The sequence below is a fragment of the Pipra filicauda genome, unplaced genomic scaffold (assembly GCF_003945595.2).
Source record: "Pipra filicauda isolate LSUMZ 115617 unplaced genomic scaffold, ASM394559v2 scaffold47_size6085603_pilon, whole genome shotgun sequence".
Taxonomy (NCBI): domain Eukaryota; kingdom Metazoa; phylum Chordata; class Aves; order Passeriformes; family Pipridae; genus Pipra; species Pipra filicauda.
The window spans coordinates 4,501,073-4,522,570 of record NW_024104620.1 but is presented as its reverse complement, the minus strand read 5'-3'; the positions used below and the strand labels follow the sequence as shown (position 1 = coordinate 4,522,570).

Genomic DNA, 21,498 nt, shown 5'->3' with positions numbered 1-21,498 from the left:
GCAGGGAAGGGTGCATTGTCTGGGATTGTGTCACACACTACAGGACAAAGCCACTGTGCAAAACCTTGTTATTACACTATAAACCATTCCTGTCTCCACAAACTGCTCCTCACAGCACGGGGCTGAAAGGCAGCTTGTGCAGGCCTGGGAGTCATTGCTCCAGAGGCTGTGCAATGGAGGGATGTGGGGGAACAGGAATTAAGAAAAAGGTTCCACAAGCAGGAGCATTTTCAGTCTGTTCCAGCTTGCAAAAAAGGGCAGGATGACAGAGGCCAGAACCAACCCCCTGAGACAAACCTGAGTGAGGAGGGGCAGCATCACTGACTCCTTTCACCTGTTCCTAGGGGAGAAAGAGCCACAATCTCACTTCCAATGCTTTCACAAGTGTAAGAGACTGATGTATTCCCAGCTATCAAGAGACAGTTTGAATTCACCTGGTTCCAACCTGCATCCACCAGACAGATTCACATCATTTACTGAATCTACAGCAGCTCCTTTTCTGTGATAAGTGGAGCAGACCTGCTTTAATTTATTTCAGGATAAATTAATAAAAGGTTAATTAAGGTTAATGTTTAGTGTTTTGGGTTAGGCAATGTAGTAAAAATGTTGAATTTGCCCTATTCAGTTTAAAATTTGGCAGCTATTGTTTTATGGTCACTTGATTAATTTCTTTTAAAATCAGTATTTCCAATAATGGAAATCACATTGCCAGTTCCATTCACTTCACCCTACAGATGCACAACTCAAAGCTAAATTAGTCAGTTTAGCTTTTCATTTTCCATTCCAAGTCTTACATTAAAATTTCATCATCTTGCAATATTCCTGTCTGCTTAAAAAAGTCTATTCATACATTTGATTCAATAAATAATGTATTTGATATAAAAATAACAGTGAATGCCAAGAAGCTGCATAAACCATTTCTCTCTGCAAAACCATTCTCTCAAGTCAGTCCCAGAAACACATTTGAGGAAGGAATTTCTGTTTCAGAAAATTCAAGGCAAAATAAAACATCAGTTTTATTGGTTTTAGGCAAGGAAAGTAAGATCAGTCCATGAAGTTCAAACTAATTGTACTATGTAATGTATTTTGTTTAGGTACAATTTAAAAACTCCAAAATGTTTTTTGGTTTATCTCCCAACAAACTTGGAAAAGCAGAGGCAAGCACAATTTGCAAACATTTTAAGGCTTTAACATTATCTAGCTTGCCAATGAATAAAATCTCATTTTAACATGTTTTTTTCACACTTATAGTTACTCTGTAGCTGCACACATTGCACTGAAAATAAATAGGATTTTTTTAATTTTAACTAAATTATTCAGGAACTCAAGTTTAAGGCACTAGAAACTTAAGTGTCACGTTTCAAACGTTTGGAAATCACCATATCTGTGTCACTCCACTGAACCAGGCCCTTCACAGGCCAGTTCCTCCCCTGGCACTCAAGAGTCGAGTTACAGTGGTGGTGACTCAGTGGAGGTGGCAGGACTACCATGGCTGTCCCTACTCATCCTGGGCACATCCCTTTAGCCAGCCCCAGGTGGGACAGCTCTCAGGAGCAGCTGCAAGAGGCAAAGAAGAGAAGTGAACCCCCCCACTGGACTGCACAAACTCCCGCGCGCGCACCGGTCACCGCGCGGTCGCGGAAACCCGTCGGGCAAAATCTGTGCCAAGATTCATTTTTTATCCGAATTGCCTCGTCTGTGAGTTGTTCCCACGTGCTGTGCCCACCCCTTCCCCTGGGCAGTCAGGTCTGTGGTTCACAGAGTTGAGGTTAAACCAGCCTGGTCTGACCCGGGAGCTGCTCTCCGGCGTCCCCGCCTGCTCTGCTTCCTCCGAGGGGAGGCACTGCTGGACCTGGGACGTGCCAAGGGGGGCAGGGGCTCCTCACTTCCTCTGGACACTCTGGGCAGCGAGTCCTGGAAGCCAAATGAAGAGGGTATTAATCAAAGAGTGCCACGGTGACTTCTCTTTGATGAACTCTGGTGAGCTGAACAGGCTTTTTGCCCCTTGTTTTTTTGTCCCTGTGCACACTGGTTGAGAAGAAGGAAAATGTTTCCCAGTGGTGATAAATTTTCCTTTGCTCAGCCCAAGCTTGATAATCATCAAACCCTTTAGAGGTGGGACAGCAATTTCCATCTGTGCAACTCCCAGCATCTCCAGGGACTCTGGAGGCTGTGCTTACCAGGTGAGGATGGGGAGAAGGCCTCTCTTCCAGGGAAGCTCTCAGATCCAAACTGCTGAGCCTGGGGTTGCTTGGGGGGATGATGTTTTCCCAGCCAGCCAGGCAGTGCTGTGAAAAGAGATGGAAATGCTCTACCCTTTTGTATCTATTGTGGCCTAAACATAGTTCTAAATAATAATTTCTGCACAGGGAAGCTTTGGCAATTGTTAAAATAATTAATTAATTTTTGAGGAGTCTTATATGACTAACAGGAAAATGATGAAATCTCTAATGAAGCAAAACTGTCCCTCTCCTCTTCCACCTTTCACTGGCTGGTTACTTCTAAGCTGATCTCCTGCTTTGTGAACTCAAGCACCCGACCTCTCTGAACCTGTCTCAACTGACTCATCCAGTTCCCTAAACCTCAAAACTAAGTTTCCTCCCACCTCTTCCCTGGAAGTCTTTAGGCCAGGGTCAGATTAGCAATACTGCCTAGCACTGGTTACTGGCTGGAATACAGGACCAGCTCTACAATAACAGTTTGAAATCCACCCCTTGTCACTACCGATTACACTGTGTATGCTTCATGGATGCTCTCCTTCCAGACTCCCTGACACCTGTGGAAGGAAACACAGGCACTCCTAGGTGTGGATCACCACGTTGAGCCAGTCAAATCTGCCCCAGAAGGACACAGCTCCACGTGGTACTTTGCCTTCATGCAGTGTAAAGCACTGGAAATATGTCACACACCCTGTGCCACTTCCACAAAGGCACCAACTCAGAACACACCAATGGGTTTGCTGCCTCAGTGACACAGGTCAGAAATTGTAGTGGAAGCCCTGCCAGGGCAATGAGTCACAGATTTTCTTTCCCTCTTAAAGCAGTGCCCAGCCTGGGCTGTGCCACCAGCAAGAACAGCAACTCACCGAGGGTAAGGCCAGATCGTCTGCTGGCTCAAAGCTCCTCCTGCGATGGGCTTTGTACTTGTGGGCAGGCAAAAGGGTATTCCTGGGAATGCTGACCCTGCAACCACACAAGGGAAGTAAGTGCCTGCACCTCTGACAAGGCAGAGGAAATCTGCCTTCCCCACTCAGAATCCAAGGGTCTAATCCCAAAGTGAACCAAGCAAAACAGTTTTGGATCAGGGCATTAGACACTTCGCGTTCAGATTCTGAACCAAATTTGGTTTAAACAGGCATTTCTCATTGACTTCAAAACTGTTTGTGCTCATGGAAAAGATCAGTGAGGAATTTTTAAGCAAGATGTATCTCTGCCTTGAGAACAGCAACCTCCTACAGAGCTGTTGTGATGCTGTTTTCTCCTTCACCTGATCAGCTTTTTCTTCCCTATTGTTTCCTTGAGTTCTACATGTTACAAGGCAGTAACTCCTATTTACCTGACATGGGCTGGCTCTTCCAGTGTCCCTGGGGGCCGGTGGGCACGTGGGATCTTACACACAGGGCAGGCAGATTCTGGATCCACAGGGACAGGGAACAGGCGCTGGTTTAACCGGTAACAGTAAAAACCTGCACAGAACAACAAACCACCAAACTTCACATTCCTTGTTTGTCAGAAGGTTTCTCAAACCAGCCAACAAAGCTGTGTTCTACCACAGTGCCACACCTGCATTCTATAAGAAGAGCTGCCTTTCCTCAAATATCTTTTACATTTCCTGTTCCCAAGTAAGTTCCTAAAAAGCAAAACCAAAACTTCAACCTCAACCTAAAAACAGAACATTAGCCTACTATGAGAAACCCTGACAGATTAACATGGCAGTGATTGAGAGAAGACTCAAGTGCCTTTGGAGTAGGAAGTTGAATCTGGTTGAAGAGCTGTAGCTGAAAATAACATTCTTCCTTGTCTTGCATGATGTGCTGCTGTCTCAGGATGACAAAGACTGCACAGTTGTTTTTTCACAGAAATTGGAGTAGGAAGAAATGTGATCTTACACTTATGGGAACTGGTTATCAAATCTGGTTCTTGTTCAGGAACTGTGCAATCCAGAGCCTTGGGCCTAAAGAAACACACAGAGAGGTCAGCTGGTGAGAGAGGGGAGGGTCCTCTGAGCAGCCCAGCCTTTTCCAAGCACACATTTATGCCTGGGAGGTAAATAAAGGCCCTCAAAGCCACCCTTACAATGTCCCACTCCAATCAGACCATGGCTCTCATTACTGCATTGCTGCTCCAGCCCTTCCCCATCCCCACTTACTCCAGGTCCTGCTCATCAATACAAGCTTCTCTGTTGGCCTGTCGGAACTGCTGCAGCTCAGCAAAGTATTGCTCAGATTTTTCTGTTACTGAAGACTTTGTATCAAGGAGCCCTGAGAAGGCCAAGGAGAGAGGAAAGTTCACGGGTTTATCACATTTTGGAAAGCACCAAAGCCAGCCTCACAAAAAACAGTCAGAACAAAATAATGGTAATGAGAAGACCAAGGCATGATGTCAAACCACAAATTAACTGTGTGGTTTGGCTTCCTTATTTCATTCCAGTTATTTGGTATCCTCCCTGACCCCACAAGGCTTTGCCATTTGCTGCCTGGATTCCCATACCACTGCCACTTCACCATTCCAGGGAAGCACAGGTCATGTCTGGACAGGAAACAGCCTCTGACAGAGCTGCAGCCCCTCTCCTGAGACTTTCTGCATGGACTCGAGGACAGCAGTCCCACCACTCCTCAACTTAAAGGGGTCATAAACTGTGTTTTAACTCTTCATACCACCCCATCCTGCTGAGAGCTTTGCTTCAGGGTTAGGATTCACCTGCAATCCAGTCATAGCCCAGGAAAGGACGGGCAGACCAGCTGCCCACTGGTGTGGCATCTTCTTCAGGCTCAGGCTGAAAAGTCACATGATGAGCTTTCTTCTGGGAAGAAAACAATTCATAAAGACTTCTTAGTCATTCAGTAGGACATTCAGAGGTACAGCTGAGGAAACAACTGGCAACTGCTCAAATGGGACAGCTGTGACTTTGAGGCTGGATTCTATCTGTGCCTCTACCAGTGATTAGCTCAACAGCCCTTTGCCTTCTCAATAAATACAACAGAAAGAGGGGACTTGCCAAGGTCTAAGGCAGGATTTTTCAGAGCTTTAAACAAAATACTGAGGTCCCTCAATGCACATCCCCAAAGATTAGGCAACCTGTGCTGCCCTGGAGGATGATCAGGGGCAGAGCCTGCCCTTCACACCCGGGGGAACAAACTCTGGAGCAGCAGCACTGCCCCTGGCTGTTCTCCCTCAGCACATGGATCACACATGCAAACACAGGCAGTCTCACAGTCAAGTGTGACAGTTTTCTGGCCTTCAGTTCACTGGCTGAGGAAAGCAGGGCCTGAACAAACTGCCAACAGCCCCTGGCTGCTACACCCAGGAACAGTTCCAGCCCCAACTTCCCATTTACACAGTGGGAACGGGGCAAGTCATGTTCTCCTGGCCCTTCTTCCCCATCCTTCTGTTGACTCAGGAAAACAAGCAAAGCACTGGTTTGACATTTACCTTCAACTCTTTGGCCCGGGATGTCACCAGGACTGATTTAGGCATCGTGGGCTCTCTGCTGACCACATGCTGCTCACTGGGCTCTTCATTTTGCACTCTGCTCAGTGATGGGTCTGGATGATTCTTCTCATGGAAACCATGGAGCAGAGCAGACTGTTTTCTGTTCTCTCCAAGTCCCAGGAGGAAGGATTCCTTCTCTGGACTTCCTTGAGCATGGCCATCCCCATCCACTCTGGAGGCTTCTCTGCCACATGGAATGATTGCAGACACTGGAATAACACTCTTCTCTTTCCCAGGATAGCTGGAATCCAAACCTGTTGCTTCCTGTGCCTTTGCTTGTTGCTGCTGTAGCTCTCTGTCCCTGCTGCTGTGTTTCAGAGGTGAACTGAGGGCTGCTCTGGCTGTGCGTGCTCTGGGTTCCACAGACACCACCACTCCAGGGTCAGCATCCACCTGATTCTCCTTCTGTAAGGACAGAGACCCTCACAACACATGGCATCAGTCACATTACAAATACCTTTCATCAGGACATTTCACTCACTAAGTGAAAAATTAACCTCTCGTTCCAGTCTGCTCACCCCTTTAAATTCCTGAGGGATATTGTGAGACCTTTTTATTTGGGGAAGAAAGAGATCCACTTCCAGCTAAATGCAGCTTTTCCCAGTCTGAGGAACCACGAAACTTTCAGCCCTTGTGCTTAGAAGAAACAAAAGGATTTCGTTCCACAATGTTCATTCCTATTTTAGATGAAGAAACCTGCATGTCTTAGGCAGGAACTGAATTATTTGCAAGGAGAACAGACTGAGACCACAGGATAAACAATAACCAAAGAGCAGCTACTTTTCTAGCAGACTCCCTATTCCACATTCCAGTTTCTACCAGCTCCTCCATGTCCATATGACTCCTTTCCCACACCACAGGCAGAGCTGCTGTCCCACAAGGCCCATTTGCTTCCCAGAATTTCTAGCACAGACACCACACATACCCCTCTCCTGGGCCAGGGGACAGATCCCTCAGCAGCTCTGTGGTGAAGAACAGATGCTGGAAGGAGTGGCTTGCTGGGAACTCTTTTCCTGATCTCCTCCTGCTTTGTTGTGAGCCTTTGTAGAAGGTCCTGGTTGGCCTGACGCAGCCTCTTCAGAAGCTCTAAGTCCATCCTAGACAACCCTTTTCCTGTAAAGCCAGAGGAAGGGGGAACCACACAAATGGAAGAATTAAGTGAAGAAGCAGACCCGGGAGAAACCACCTTCAGGGGATTTTTCCTAAAACCCACTTACAGCTGTTGAAATGTTGGAGTGTTGATCCCTTCTCCTGAGAAATCAGCCAAACTCCTTATGCTAAGAACCAGCACCACCTCAAGCTTCTCTCCCCTCGGATGGACCATCAAGTATTTTGCACTCAGAAACTGGGAGCTGACTGAAGAGAGACAAGAAACTCTGACAGAGGAAACAGCACACATGAAAAAGTCACATCAAAAAGCTAAATAAGACACATCTGGTTCAGAGGCTGTTAATTAGGATATTCTTATGCAATTCTGCTTTAATGTTCTTTTGAACATTGAAATTTGTATTTTGATAAACCCAGGATGTTCATAAGTTCAAGATATGACTAACCAACATGTAGCATTTGCTACATCCAAAAGCAATATGAGTCAAAACTGTCCTCCATATCCCCCAGGCAGGAAGGCTCCAAAAGGCTCAATTATGACTCAGGACAAGGTCTTGGGCAATTCCAATCCCATAAATTAATTACCTTAAGTCCCACAAGGGGGTGAAAAGGAGTTAATAGATAAATAAAGTCTAGTTTGACTGGAAAGCTGTCACACTGTTGAACATCTTCACAACATCACAAGCTCCTCTAAATTTGCAAAAAGCGGATTTTTAAATAAAGCAGAAGCAAATCCTAAACCCAAACTCCCACGTTGCTTTTGATCAGATTGATAAATTATGTTCTCGATAAAACTATATGGTTTTCTAGGACATTTCATTCGGAAAGATCCCTAAACTCTTCTCCAAAGCTCATCTTATTTGTTTTTGTGTTTGCTCCCTTGGCAACCGGACACGGAGAATCAAATGTGGTACAAGGGCACTAGGAGGAGCGGAGAGCAGCGCTAACAAACTACAACATATCTTTTTGCTACAGGAAATAAGTGAGAGGTGCGGTACGGGACAGAAAATAGAAATATCGCTGTTGAGGCGATACTAAATTTGAGAAAACTTGACAAGAACCAGTGGTTCTCGCAGCCTCCACAGGACAAAGCTGACAGCTCTGATGAGCACCCTCTCACCACTGCTCACCAGAGAGCAAACACTCCGAAAACAACATCGGTCAAGGGACTTTCTGGAAGGGTTTTACCAGATGAGGTCCACTCTTGGCACAACCCACAAGAAGCTCAAGTTTATGAAAACCTGCTCTAGCCTGAATCCTCTGCGAGGAGGAGCTTCGCTCCCCGCAGTTAAAGATCAGCGGCGGTTGTCTCGGGAACCGAGGACGAGCTTCCTGCGCGGGAGTTGTCCGGCCCCGCGGCTGTTCCGGGGCGCTGGTTCGGCTCCCCCGCGCCCACGAGGAAGGGGAGGGAGCCCCGAGCATCGCAAAATTCCCCTCCCTCTTCCAGAGGCCGGGCTGGCAGCGGCGAACCCTCCCTCCTCCCCCCGCCCGTCCCGCCGCGTTCCCCGTCCCACCTGGGCCGTCCCCGCCGCTCCGGGCCCCGGGGGCTCCGGGGGCTCCCCCGCCGTGCCGGTGCCGCGGCAGCCGCCGGGATTCCCCGTTCCGGGCCCGCCCCGGGCTCTCCCGGCATGCGCGGGGCCGGCACCGCCCGCCCGGGCCCGCGGCGGAGGCCGCCCCTCGTAACGCGGGAGAGCCGGAGGCACTGAGCGATACATTCGCCGGCCGTTGCTTCCTCCGGTATCCTCAAGAAATCGTTGGTTCGATACCGACAGTTTTAATGCGACTAAAACTTTCAGTGTCGTCGGTGTGAGGATCACACGCAGCTGCCGCCGAGGGCTCAGGGGAGACCTCATTGCTCTCTACAATTCCCTGACGGGAAGGAGGCTCTTCTCCCAGGATTCTCCCAGGGAACCAGCAGCAGGATAAGAAGGCACAGCCTTAAGCTGCGCCAGGGGAGGTTTAGGTTGGACATCAAGAGGAAATTCTTTCCAGAGACAGTGATGAGACACTGGAATGGGCTGCCCAGGGAGGTGGTGGAGTCACCGTCCCTGGAGGTGTTTAAGGAGAGACTGGATGTGGCACTGAGGGCCATGGGCTAGTAGGCAAAGTGGTGTTGGGTCAAAGGTTGGGCTTGATGATCTCAGAGGTGTTTTCCAACCTCCCTGATTCTGTGATTCTGTGAAAGGCAGTGGAAGGATTGTAGGAAAATTTATTTCCAAAGTTGAGAACACTGGACTTAGGAGAACATTAATCCTAATGGCACTTCAAACGCCCTCCTCAGGGCTTTTACAATTTCTGCCCCTCCCTCTGTGGGGGGCCTTTGTCATGTGTGCAGGACTCATCTTTTTCTCATGCCAGGGAGTCTTTCTCAGGAATGCAAGAGCAGAAAACATCTAAAACTGTCTCTGGGGAAAGATGCCTCTTCTAGGCAGGAAAGCTTTCTTAAGCAAGATAAGCTCTAATCTCCTCCCCATAATTCTTCAAGAAGGGTTTTCTAACCTTACAATCAGTCTCCTTGTTAACTTTTGAAGTAAGAGCACAGAAGGTGGTCACTGGTGTCAAACATGCACCTCAGTACCACACGGAACACCCCTGAAATAGATGTACTTACACTGGAAGACTTTGTGTCACAACACTCAGGACACGTCAGGAGAACTGTTTTTTCCAATTCATTTTTATTTTGGTTTCCATTGTTTACAGCACTGTTACAGGACTAATTCATGCAAATTTATCACCTTAAATACAGCAGAGAATAAACTCGCTGGTAAGAGTATTTTGAAGAGCTCCATCAACGTAACGCAACGGGAAATGTAGCAGCAATAAGATAAAAGTGCATTTAGCTGACCTTCTTTAATGGGAGTTTTGGGGGAGACTGTTTTTGGAATTACCTGTTTTACAGATTAGTTTAGCCTTCCTTATTAAATCAGAAGAGAACAGCCTCCTCCTGATAGTGTTCATTCCTCCACCACTCTGAATTAAAGAAGTGCAGCTGTTCATGTGTTTCAGAGGAATCCAGCTCATAGGCCTGTCTGTTAAAAGTTTGATTCTCTATCATTCAGGCTTCTAGGGACAAGGGTTACACACATATTAAAAATTCTTCTCTCCCCTGTTAGCAGTTTTGCTTCTGAAAAACTCCAAGTGGTTCTTTCCCCCGTTCTGCAGGTTGTGTCAGCTGTGCAGTGAGAACACAACACCCAAAGCTGAGCAGCATCAGAGGCACACACAGCACCAAGACTCCAGGTTCCAAGAACCCATCAATCTCTTTTCCCTTTACAGATAAGACACTGGCTTAAAGATAAGCTCATTTATCAGATTTCCCCTAAAGGCCTGCTGAAGAGATGCTGACAGGTCTTCAAAAGCAAGGTCAGCATTTCAAGTAGTCATGAGCTGCTGAGCAATAGTACATCACCCTCTGCCTCGACCTGGCACTGACAATTTCCTGGTGTGTGAGGGATGTGCTTAATGTTTTAACTCAACAGAAGAGTACATAGCTTATAACTGTGTATGTGATAGCTTGAGAGACCAGAGATCCAAATTAATTCAAATAATACCTCCAGCAGAGTAAGGGATGATCCACTTACTCCAGTATACTTCACCACATGCCCAGAGCACAGACTTCCAGAGGCAAGGACTCAGATTTCTTTCTCGCTCGTTTTCAGATCTGATCCAAGCTATATTTATGTCCTGGTGGCTACCTGAGGAACCCAGCCAAGGCCAATGAAGCCTTCTGATAAAAACAGTTTTTCAGTTTGAGCTGGAGTCGAGGCTGTCTACTGGAAGGGAGAGGTTTGTTTTCTTTCTGCATTCTGGACACATAAGAGTCTCACCACCAGCTCCAACACAATCAAGGTACTTCAAGTCTTACTGCAAATCTCAGAACAGCCTTACCTAAGATGTACTTACTGACATTTCACTATTTTTACTCCCTCAAGTATCAGGCAGCTTCTTTCTGGACCTTCCATGACACAAGAAACAGGGGACTTGTCACAGGCACACCTGAGCAGGAATGAGAAATCCTAAGGCCATTTTCAAGGGAAAAGTCTCATTGTCAATAAGAACACCCCACTGCTCAGTAGTTCTAAATGCAGTCCATATTCTATGTGTGTGATGCTGAACAGATTTAGGTTGTCACTAACCCTAGAACTACAGGATCCGATTCTGGACTCCTCAGGCATTTTGTGGGCAACAGAAAGGTTATACCCAACACATGGCAAAATACTGACCCACAAAGAGGAAAAGAAACTTTCCAAACAACAGAGGAAACATATCCTACTACTCCTAAAATCAGTGAGAATTTCTTCTCTATCAATTTCAACAGGAAGAGACTCAAATCCTTACAGTTCCCAAATCTTATATTCCAAATTCATAACTGCTTCAGGGCAAAACTCAAAAATTCATTTCATCTCTTTGCAAATAAAGAATGCCTTGGGGGAAAAAAAAAAAAAAAGTTGCATTAACCCATTCTTGCCCTGGCATGAACTACGAGGGCCACAACTCCCCCCACCCCCGAGGAGCTGTACCTGCCAGCTTGTTCTCATACTTTTAACAGAAGAGAAACATCATCAAATCCTATCGCTGCCCGGACCGCCACATCCTGTGGGAACTCTGCACGAAGCAAAATCTCTTACAGCGTGTAATCCACATGCTGTTCTTGTGGCCAGAGAGTGGTAATGGAATTCCAAAGGCCTGCTTCCAGAAACACAGCTGTGCATTTCCAAAGAAAACCCACATTCATTGACTTAGCTCGTAAGGCAGTTCGTTACATTCTGTCAACTGGCTTTTCCTTCCTAGTTTTCTTCCTCAACAAGCTGCCAAATTATCGGCACTACCTTCTTCACAGGAACTAGTTCTGTCTTTGCAAACTACTTGTCTGTGACAGGAAATGGGCCAGACTGTTATTAAAGAGCTCTTAAGAGGAAGAAACTAACTCCAAAGCCACTAAGCTTACCAAAGCAAAATCTTAATCCCTCTTTCTCTGGAAGAGGACTGGGTTTTGTTCAGAGGTTTAAGCATACTGACAGCAATAAACCTTTCTATGAAGGGACATTGGGATTCTGTGTCAGGTTCTAGAATAACAGAATATTAACCCAGGAGACAGGCCTGTGTGGGCTATAAATGCATTGTGAAACCACCACCACATCTGTGTGCATGGGACCTGTGTTTAGACAAACAGCTGCTTGTCACTCACACCCCCACCTGGGCTTGGAACTCAAAAGCTCTGTCTTTATGTAGTAAAACAAATGACTCCATAAAGAGGTGTCAGAATAGCTTTTAAACCTGATAAACATTTTTCTTGTTTGCTTTAAATTTGTTTAAAGCAAAATGAAGTGCAGTAAAAGCCCCCTGTAAATGTATGAAGCACACATTCCTCCTGAAGTAGCCTGGTCTCACAGGAAGGAAAAAGAAGAGTTATTAACAGCTAGTGTTTAGAGGTGGGACACAGAACAGGGAAGCAGAATCCTATTGTTCACACAGCAACTGGAAACATAGCAATAGGCTCTTGCTCATTCCCTTTAGGGAATTCCATCACCCACCACGTTCTCTGCAGTAATTAAGAGAGCACTGAAGGGAAACTTTTTTTTCTCTCCTTCCCACACTATCTGCTTTGCTGCAGGTACTGATGTGTGAACATGTTGAGTTCGCTGTCCAGCCAACCTGCTTTGTTCCTGCAAGGACAGAAAGTCTTTGTTAGGTGAAGGAAACAGCTCTTAAGCCAGTCAGAAAGAAGTGCCACTGAAATGAGTACCCAGCAAGGCATGGAGTGCCAGAGATCCACTCCAAAATGCTGTTGCCGTTCCTCAGGTCAGGAGTGCTTGCCTGCTAACAATGCCTAGGCTTTGAAGTTCAAACTGAGATCTTGGACACAACTTCACATCAATCTTACTGAGTAAGCAAGGAATGTTTGAAAAAGTCTTCCTGACAGCCTTTGCAGTGTAAAGAAATCAGCACACAATTGTGTACAAAGGTGAGGGTGAGACTTATTTGCATGATTTTGTAACAGCTGAAGGCGTTTGAGGAGTAGAGGACTGTATGTTTTGATAAATGGAAAGGAACTGTAATTCCAAACAAATCAAAAAGAGGAAGGAAAAGATATTTTGTGAAGCAGAAGCTTTATATGACTGTCCATGGGAAAGTACCAAGAGAAAGAACACGAGTTGGTAGGGAAAGGTCTGCACATCAAACACTGTGACAAAGACAGAGTGAACTCAAAACTACAGCTCATCTGAACATCCCAGGGCAATCACAGGAAAAACAATCATATGGAATAACCAAATCTCACCTGAGCAGTTTTGCTTTGCTCTGCAGTGAATCCAGAACTTCGATTTTTTTATTCATGGCAGAAATTTCCTGCTCAAGGTTCTCCCGTGTGACATCCACTTGCTGACACAAATGAGCAAACGTTCCAGCAAGCTCCCTATGAAACAAGAAGAGTTGGGTGTGACAGAAAGTAAGATCAAGCAGCAAAGTCAAGGACTAAATCCCTTTGATGTATAGTGCTGATGGTGCTGGCTCAGATCTTCACCCTACCACTTCTGCACAAGAATATGTAAAGGCATCTTGATTTGAGACACAGAAATACATTAAGCTCAATGCTTAACAGCACTCAACCACTACTAGTTTAAAAAAAGGAGCAGTATTATTTTAAAACACGTGTCGTTACACATTTTTAAATGTGGAATTCAGAATGAAGACTTGTTTGAACGAGGAACAGCATAAAAAAACCCCAAATAACTTAAGGTTTTTATCTGAATATAGGCAACTCACTGTTGGACTTGGTGGCTGCAATTGGAGCCTGTGTAGCTGACAATGAGCTGCAGTTTCTCCCCAGCATACTCCACAAACTGCCTCTTGAAAGCTCTCTCCTTTGCTTTTGTGGTCCAGGTGAGGCGCTCATAGACATAAAGGAGCCCATAAAGGCCAAAAGAGAGAGCAATCAGTCTCCAACCCACGGCCTTCCAGACCTAAAAAAGCACAAGGAAAAACAAATTACACAATCATCATCTCAGCTTGATGCTGACTCCGAACAGTGGTGCACAGAGCATTGCAAAATCAGCTTAATATCTATACTCCAACGGAAGAGCAAAGGAGAAAGTATTTCCCTATCTGTGAATAGCAATTATCTACAGGATTCAGCAGTGCAAGTGCTGTTCAAGTCAGTGCTCCAACTTCAGTTATATAAATGCTGCCCAGAAGGCCAACGTACCACACCACCAACCACGATGATCCCCATGGAAGTCCGGGAGGTTAATGAGGCCAGGCCAGTCACCATGGACACCATGAGCTCTTCCTGGGTCATAGAGCCCTGAGGCAAAGGAGGCAGACTGGGATTTGCTGGTGTTAAAGGGCGTTGAACCTAATTGGAAAAGCAGGGACAAAACAAAACCAAAGGACAGATAAGAGAAGGCAAGCCACTGTTCTTCTCCCTCCCCCCCCCAAACAACCTCATCAGCCACTGAAATAACAGAAATCACATCTACCCCAATACTCAACAAGGTCTCTTACCTGGTCATTATAGCCCATCAAGGCCCGACGACCATTCTTTGGTCCCAAAAACCTGTTCACCAGCATCGTCCATCCAAGAGAGAAATGGAATTCTATGTCCTCTTGGAAGTCAGCACAAAGCTTGTCACAGTTCAGATCATAGCTGAGCATGAAGCACTGTCGGGGAATTAACATGTCTATCTGGCCCCGCAGGGAGACTGGGAGGAGGGGTTTTAAACCATCTGCACAGACAGGAAAGAAAAACATGGAAAAAAGGGCTGTCGAGTTCACAAGAATTCACTGGACTTGTATTCTGCAATCAGGGTGGTTATGGCTTCTTCCATCCTCCACAGCTAGTTTCCTTAGTATGTTAAATTTCATAAGCCAAGCATGTTGCTAGTGTTGAATTACTATTCTAGGTTCTTCAGATCAACTCAGAAGGAAATCTTTCCATGGACCCTCCAAAATCCTTACAGGTAGCTGGTGAAGCTTACAGATTACCAATACCTTGACAAACAGAATCTGAAAGCAGTTATAAGTCTTTAGGCACCATACTCCCATGAAATCCCATACTGAGACAGGCACCTAGTTACAAGTCATTCCTGTTTCATTAGGATTTGATCTGAGAATCAAGTTTCCAAAGCCAAGATTCCTCTCTGCCACGAGGATTATGCTGACTGTACATATTCAATAGCAAATCACTGCACCAGTTCAGGCCCAGAACTAGTCCTCTACACAACAGTATTAATCAAGATGGAAACTAAGATGATACCAGCCGACACCAGCCATCAGATTAACAAGGAACCCAGAACACCGGCCCAGTTATTTTCCATGTCAATTCAAGGGAAGAGAAAGGGGAATATTGCCAGTGGAACTGACCTATCATTTCTTGCTGCATTGTCTGCAGGGAAGCTGTGATTGCGTTGGAGCAGCGCTCTGACATGTTACGGCCCAGGCCTTCCTCGATGTGCTTATGCAGCTCCTGACAAAGAAAGGGTTATTAAGATTAGAATAAACATAGGTAAGATGCAGGCTGCAGGTGCTAGAGCTTGCTGGTAAAAAAAACCCTCCCAGAACAGGAGCACACGTTCTGTCTGCCCACTGTTCTAATATTAATTTCGTTCTTCCCTCCCTTTTTCAGTGAAGAGGAAAAGGCAAATCAAAGAAATCTCATGTGCACTCTTTAGTCTAGGAAAAGTTCTGTTTGATCTATATAATGTGATACATCATATGTGTATCAATTCATCACTGAGATTATTAAAAAACTAAAGCCTTAGCTCATATCCTAGTTGGAAGGATGTTAACCATCCCAATGAGCTGGCATAATTACTGACTCAGAGCTAAAAAAGGCCTCTTAAGTTGCTTAAGCAACTGGTAAGAAGCAAACATCACTTACGGTCTTGTACACTTTAAGAACTACTTGAGATGGATGGAAGTCTGCCTGGTATTCATCTACCAACACTGAGAGCCGTCTGATTTCTTCTGCCATGGCGTTTGACACCTAGAGAGACAGCACAGGACAGAAAACAGAGCTTGTGAAAGCATTTCTTCTCTTCCCACCTGTAACTCCCACATTTTTAGTACTTCAAAGCTTTGTCAGCACTGTGTATTCTCCCCACCATGCTGTTTCAGACAATCTAGTTTTCCACAGCCACTCCTCCTTACCTGCCTCTCCACTTCTTCTGTGATCTGTTTGATTTTCCTCTTGTAGTCTTGAGTCAGGAGCTCCAGCTGTTTGTCAATAAAACCTAAACGATCCTGTCGTTCCTCTCGCATTTCCAGACAGTAAACTCTGGTGAAAAAACAACCCTGTCCATCAAAGTGTCAGAGAAATGCATTTTTGATCTATAAATATATTTGAATTTCAGCACTAAGACAGATTCTCCCACCCAGTAACACAACATGTCAGTATCTGCAATACATTATACAGCACAGGATAAAAGGTCCTCTTCCCAACACTTTCCCAGTTCACCAGTACATGTCCTTCCCACTCCCAAACAGCTACGTTCTGCTTTGCATTTCAAATGCTCATGGTTCCCTTAAATGACTCCCAGAATACTTTAGTTATGGAAGCACCAAGCCTCAGCTCTCCTCACCGTTGTTCCTGGGCAGCAACATGCACAGAGTCCATGATGAGCCGAACATCCTCTGCAATCTGCTTCGCTCTCACCGTGTGCTGCTCAAATTTTGTTTTTACTGCTGACTGGGAGATACATTCCTGTAGACAAAAGGCAGCCCAAGATCAGCAGCACACTGACACAACTTCTCCTTCCCATTTGATCTGTTTCCAAAGTGTGTCCCCACCAGCCCCCAGTCTTTTAGATCTAACCAGCACAACATAATGCTCACCTCGAACCTTCTCTCGAAGTTCTGAAACTCAAGCATTCTTACTTGAAATCCATCTGCCAATGCTCCACCTGAGAGAAGGAAAGCACAGAACAACCACTTCAGTTTTGCAAAAGCAGTCAGGTGTTGGACATCAAGAAATGCTCCTGCTTTAACACTGAAGCCAATGCAAAAGTGCTGCTAAGTCGCCTCTTCGATTGCTCTATTATTAATTTGGCCCCAACTTAATTCATTCTTTGGAACAAGATATTCTCTATTTTCTTCAAGTCAACGCAAAATTTCTGCTAGCTTTCCTTACCTCCCTCTGGCATCCCTTGAGCCTTCTGAATCCTGGCATTCAGCACTTCCTTTGCAGACACAAAGAAAATGCGATCCCCTGCCTGGGCTCGATCCACCACTCCCAGCTCATCCACCAGGAAGCTGGTACAGCGCTCCATGTGCTGCCGGCGCACCTGAGGGCCCAACAGGACAAACAACACAGCCAGTTAAATCTGCTTCATCCACCCCCTAAAGGTTAGGCCAAGCACCCACATGCCCTCTGCTGGTCTAAGCTGCCAACATAAAAGAGCAAGGAAAAAACCTTTCCTATTCTATGGAATTTTCCAGAGGTTGTCTAAGTGATTTAACTTCAAAAGGCCCCTGTGAGAGTCGTGCTCAGAAATTTCCAGAGTCATGTCCTGATCATTAGTCTGTGCTCCCCCTAGTCTCCACACTAAGGGGATAAAAAAACTGTAAAACAATCACACACAACACTGATTGTACCTGCAAAGACCAGAGTCAAAAGACTCCATAATATCCATGAAAAGAGAATAAGTTTAACCACATCACAAACCTCTTCCATGTATTCTGGTTCAGAGGCAGATGCATCCCAGCGGTTATTTAAAATAAATATATTGGGCCGAGACAGGCGTTCATTCACCTTGTGAAAGAACTGCTTCTCCTAAGGAAAATGAAACAAAACCTCTTCAGATTAATATGTCAAGTATTTTTAACCCTCAGCCAAATTCCCTGAAGTGGACTTGCACATACAGTTTGCATCAACGTTGATTCAGAATTTGCCACCAGGACAAACACGTCAGCATCGAGACAGAATTTGTCAATCCAGCTGTCCAGCTCTGTGGTTACATCAATGCCAGGGCTAGCAATAAAGAGAAATGAGACATTACTGTGCTGTGGAAACAGCAAAACCAGAATTACAAAAGTTAGTAAGAGATGTGTTTCAGCTTTTCAGGGCATTAATTTCCCACGTTTGAGCTACACTGTCCTGAGGTGACAAGAGTACAGATTCCAAGGAAGTACTGACAAGAAAATCTGACTGGCCAACTGCAGCAAAGGACTTTGGTCACTGTCACAGATTGGAACAAGGTCAATCCCTTTGATGTTTGTTAAACAGGTATTTGAAAACATTTCCGTAATTAGTCTGTGATAAGCAGGAAAGGAAAGAAAACTATTTCTCACCTGTCCATCAGCACCAGGTCGTCCTTTAAGAGAGAACATTTGGAATTGGGCCACATTACACTGACCAGGCTGCCAGCATTCAGATGTTCATCCTGATGAAGGGCATGAGCCAGCTGGTTTACTGTCTATGAAAAGATGGAAATAACATTTCCTGGGTGCCAAGACCCACTAACACAATTCTTTCCCCTTCAGAGCTGTGCACCGACAATTTAAGATAAAACCCAACTCCAAATTACTTTCTCCCAGGGAGGTTTTCCATATAAAACCTTTTTGAGTGTCTTAGTCAAAAGACAACCACTAATGAGAGTTTATGAGAGATTTTTTCTGTCAGGAAAAGCTACTGAGGAATTATCAGGAAGTCTGTGATTCTGTCAGTCACACAAAGCTCAGAACTTCCTGAGTCATTGCTCCCTGCTGTCACCGACAAATACAACATATCATCTTTTTCACAAAATGAACAAGTTCCATCCTGTGACTTGCTTCATTTCTCCCTTCCTACATCTAAAAAGACTCATTCTTCATCTCTATTCCTTTAACGATTAAAATCCTTAATTGTGAAATTTGTTCACAGCACTTTAATTTTCTTGTTCCTTCCCTTTTCTGCCATTTCTGAAGAGCCTTTATGCTTAAGGAAATTATACCTTAACACTCTTCTTTTCCTCTGAGCCTTCAGTCAGCAGGAAAGCATCATGTCCATCTGTCCCTTCTACACGCAGGAAGCAATTGGTGGTGTGCCCAATTCCTGAAGGAAGGACTTTGTCCCACAGCATGGCATTTATCACAGTGCTCTTCCCATTGCTTGTCCTGCAGTCAGATTAAGAATGGTGTAGCAGGGTTCCGAGAGCCAGATTTTACAGAAAGCAAGTTCTCTAAAGCCCAGCTGTACCAGAGCCATTCACAACTCAGGTGCCAGAGGCAACCTGCAAAAAGACTTTGCTAGTCTCTTATTGTAAGAATTCTTCAAATTGAAGAATGACATGATACAATATTTCTTTCCAATTTACAAAGCACTAGTGCCAGGGACATGCAGAAGCTAAAGCACTAGTGTTTCTATAAATATTCTCTACTGGCTTCAATCCTCAAATGCTTCACTGAGTGGGGAGCGTAGGCAACACACACCCACGTGACTCACCTCCCAAAAAAAGCAACTTTCATATGTCGTCTTGCCAACACTTCACTAATACCACTGACTTTTGACAGGTAGCCTTTGACTTCCAGTACCTGCTCTTCTGTGGTGACAGGATCAAGTTCTCCATTCTTGTGTGTTTCTAAAATCAAAACAGATCATGTCTCTGAATTCCAGGAGCCATCTGGGTCAGTGCTGGATGCCACCCCTCTCTGTGATGGTAACACACAGCACTGAACATTTATCTGTCCCACAGCCCGCGTGGGCGATCTCCACACAGGCAATGACACCCTGAGGCAATTCTGCAACAGCATTTATCAGCTGGTCCCTTTTGTGTACCTAAAAACCATCCCCGTCCTTGGGACTGCCCTAAACAGAACAGCCCACACTGCAAACACTCCAGCACCCTTAAAAAAAAAAAATCTGTCTGTGCCTTAAGCTGTTAAAGCCAATTACTGGCATATGTTACATGTCACTAACAGTGATGTGTCCAGCCAAGAACACTGAAAGGATTATAGACAAAAAAAACCCAAAGGGGTTGTGTAATTAATTAAAAATCTCCCAAACAACATAAAAATCATACATAGCTCCCTAACTAGCTCAGTTTCCTAACATGCATGAAATTCTCATCTTCAAAATATGAAGCTGAACACCTGAACAAATTCAACAAAATAATTTTCTGTTTTTCTTATAAACATGAATACATAAACAAGACACACATGTATAAATAAGCACAGGTCTAGCAGCGCTATTAAACTGAATGAGGAGGTTTGGTGTGTCTGTTTTGGAGCACTGTTTGTGGGCAAAGCACTGTCACACACTCGTAGTTCCAGAACTGAGCTTACCTTCCAGGAACGAGGAGCTCTCGTTGATGTAAGCAGCCAACTGTTCAAAGATACCATTGATTTTCTTCTTTGCAGTGACAAAATGTTTAAGTGGAGAAGCATTTACCTCAGCCATGTGTCTTTTATCCTTCTTCACTGCAACTATTGAGTTGGAACGAGTGAACAACAGGGACATTGCGCTGCAGGGAAAAATCCAGTAAAGAACAGTGTCACCAAGTGCCAACAGCTATCCAAGGGTGTGTAGTGATAGGAGAAGGGGGAATGGCTTCACACTGCCAGAGGGCAGGGTTAGATGGGATATTGGGAAGAAATTCTTCCTTGTGAGGGTGGGGAGGCCCTGGCACAGGTTGCCCAGAGAAGCTGTGGATGTCCCATCCCTGGGAGTGTCCAAGGCCAGGTTGGATGGAGCTTGGAGCAACCTGGGCTAGTGGAAGGTGTCCCTACCCATGGCAGGGAGGTAGAACTGGATAATCTTTAAGGTCCCTTCCAATCCAAACCATTCTGTGATCATGATTCCATGATCCAACTAAGCATCCTAACATGAACAAGATAAATACACATTTTAAAAACAATCTTCTTTTTTTCCACAAAGAAGTTGTTCCACTTTATACACATGAAAACTACCCATATATCAGAAATTAAAAAAACCTGCCTTTCCCTCTCCCTTCCAATAAACAGCCCCACAGCGATCACTCCTCCCCATCTTCCACTTACTTTCAGGATGAGTTACGTTTTCACCAGTCATGCATGGCCAGCTCAAGGCCCTCTTGAAGACAAAACGGCAGCAGTTTCCCTGCCTTCTCCCTCTCTTTGGCCGGACTCCGTCCCCTCCCCTCCGTCCTGCAGCTCCTTCAGCGACGCCGAGTCCAGCCGGTCTCCGTCCCTGCGGCAGAGGGGCCAGGGATGAGGGACAGGAGCTCCGTGAGGGGCCGGGCTCTGCCCCCCACGCCATCCCCATGTGCAGGGGATGCTCGGGGCTCTGCCCCCTCCGCCGTCCCCATGCCCGGAGGATGCTCCGGGCTCTGTCCCCCCGCCATCCCGGTGCCCAGGAGACGCTCTGGGCAGACACTCCGACCTGACACCGCCGCCTCCCCCTCAGCCCTCACGGGGCGGGAAGCGCCTCCCTCGCGCCCCCTCAGGACCCTTTCCCGGCGGGTCCCACCCTCACCGCTGCCGCCCCTGTCTCTGCCTTTGTTCCCGTCCGTGCCGCCCGGGAGGCGACCTCCCCCCGAAGCACTGTCGCGGCCTGGAGCGGCTCTCCCCCGCGCCCTGGGCCGGGCACCGCCCGGGGCTCACCTTCACCGCCGCTCCCCCGCGGCCGCCATGTTCCCCCGCGCCGCCGTCACCGGGCGGGTCAGCGGCGCGCGCCGGGCGCGGGGCACGCCGGGAGCTGTAGTTCGGGGCCATCATGGCGGAGGCGGCC

The 21,498-nt window shown here is 46.1% G+C and overlaps 2 protein-coding genes across 4 annotated transcripts; both read right to left on the bottom strand.

Annotated features, from left to right (window-relative positions):
- Nucleotides 1-975: 975 nt before the first annotated feature.
- On the bottom strand, nucleotides 976-8,523 carry LOC113995874 (migration and invasion inhibitory protein). Of its 3 annotated transcripts, none has more exons than XM_039386343.1 (11): nucleotides 8,333-8,523; nucleotides 6,929-7,067; nucleotides 6,637-6,824; nucleotides 5,652-6,116; nucleotides 4,920-5,019; nucleotides 4,369-4,480; nucleotides 4,109-4,173; nucleotides 3,556-3,685; nucleotides 3,086-3,182; nucleotides 2,181-2,288; nucleotides 976-1,914 (listed from the first exon to the last, which is right to left on the bottom strand). In XM_039386343.1, the coding sequence occupies exons 3-11, from the start codon at nucleotides 6,805-6,807 to the stop codon at nucleotides 1,756-1,758; spliced, it is 1,407 nt and encodes a 468-aa protein (XP_039242277.1). In that variant the 5' UTR covers nucleotides 6,808-6,824; nucleotides 6,929-7,067; nucleotides 8,333-8,523; the 3' UTR covers nucleotides 976-1,755. The 3 variants fall into 3 exon arrangements, with proteins under 3 accessions (XP_039242277.1, XP_027592200.2, XP_027592198.2); XM_027736399.2 differs by having other exon boundaries at nucleotides 4,920-5,022; nucleotides 6,929-7,087; nucleotides 8,333-8,521; XM_027736397.2 differs by having other exon boundaries at nucleotides 4,920-5,022; nucleotides 8,333-8,521.
- A 948-nt stretch (nucleotides 8,524-9,471) lies between these two features.
- On the bottom strand, nucleotides 9,472-21,461 carry MFN2 (mitofusin 2). Its single transcript, XM_027736389.2, has 19 exons — nucleotides 21,372-21,461; nucleotides 20,790-20,958; nucleotides 20,076-20,254; nucleotides 19,237-19,372; nucleotides 18,746-18,908; nucleotides 18,105-18,229; nucleotides 17,676-17,784; nucleotides 17,479-17,586; nucleotides 16,945-17,098; nucleotides 16,650-16,717; nucleotides 16,397-16,518; nucleotides 15,966-16,092; nucleotides 15,697-15,801; nucleotides 15,180-15,282; nucleotides 14,322-14,542; nucleotides 14,023-14,172; nucleotides 13,584-13,780; nucleotides 13,099-13,233; nucleotides 9,472-12,484 (listed from the first exon to the last, which is right to left on the bottom strand). The coding sequence occupies exons 3-19, from the start codon at nucleotides 20,248-20,250 to the stop codon at nucleotides 12,415-12,417; spliced, it is 2,268 nt and encodes a 755-aa protein (XP_027592190.1). The 5' UTR covers nucleotides 20,251-20,254; nucleotides 20,790-20,958; nucleotides 21,372-21,461; the 3' UTR covers nucleotides 9,472-12,414.
- Nucleotides 21,462-21,498: the final 37 nt, after the last annotated feature.

Bases quoted from the DNA above. Each gene is read 5' to 3' on its own strand.
- LOC113995874 (XM_027736399.2), bottom strand. From the start codon at position 6,807: ATGGACTTAGAGCTTCTGAAGAGGCTGCGTCAGGCCAACCAGGACCTT. The intron at 6,117-6,636 runs GTATGTGTGGTG...CTGTCCTTACAG, and splicing joins TCCCCTGGCCCAGGAGAGGG to AAGGAGAATCAGGTGGATGC. The intron at 5,023-5,651 runs GTAAATGTCAAA...TTTTCTTCCCAG, and splicing joins CCCGGGCCAAAGAGTTGAAG to AAGAAAGCTCATCATGTGAC.
- MFN2 (XM_027736389.2), bottom strand. From the start codon at position 20,250: ATGTCCCTGTTGTTCACTCGTTCCAACTCAATAGTTGCAGTGAAGAAG. The intron at 18,909-19,236 runs GTGAGTCACGTG...ATCTGACTGCAG, and splicing joins AAAGTTGCTTTTTTTGGGAG to GACAAGCAATGGGAAGAGCA. The intron at 16,718-16,944 runs GTAAGGAAAGCT...TCCTTCTCTCAG, and splicing joins TCAAGGGATGCCAGAGGGAG to GTGGAGCATTGGCAGATGGA.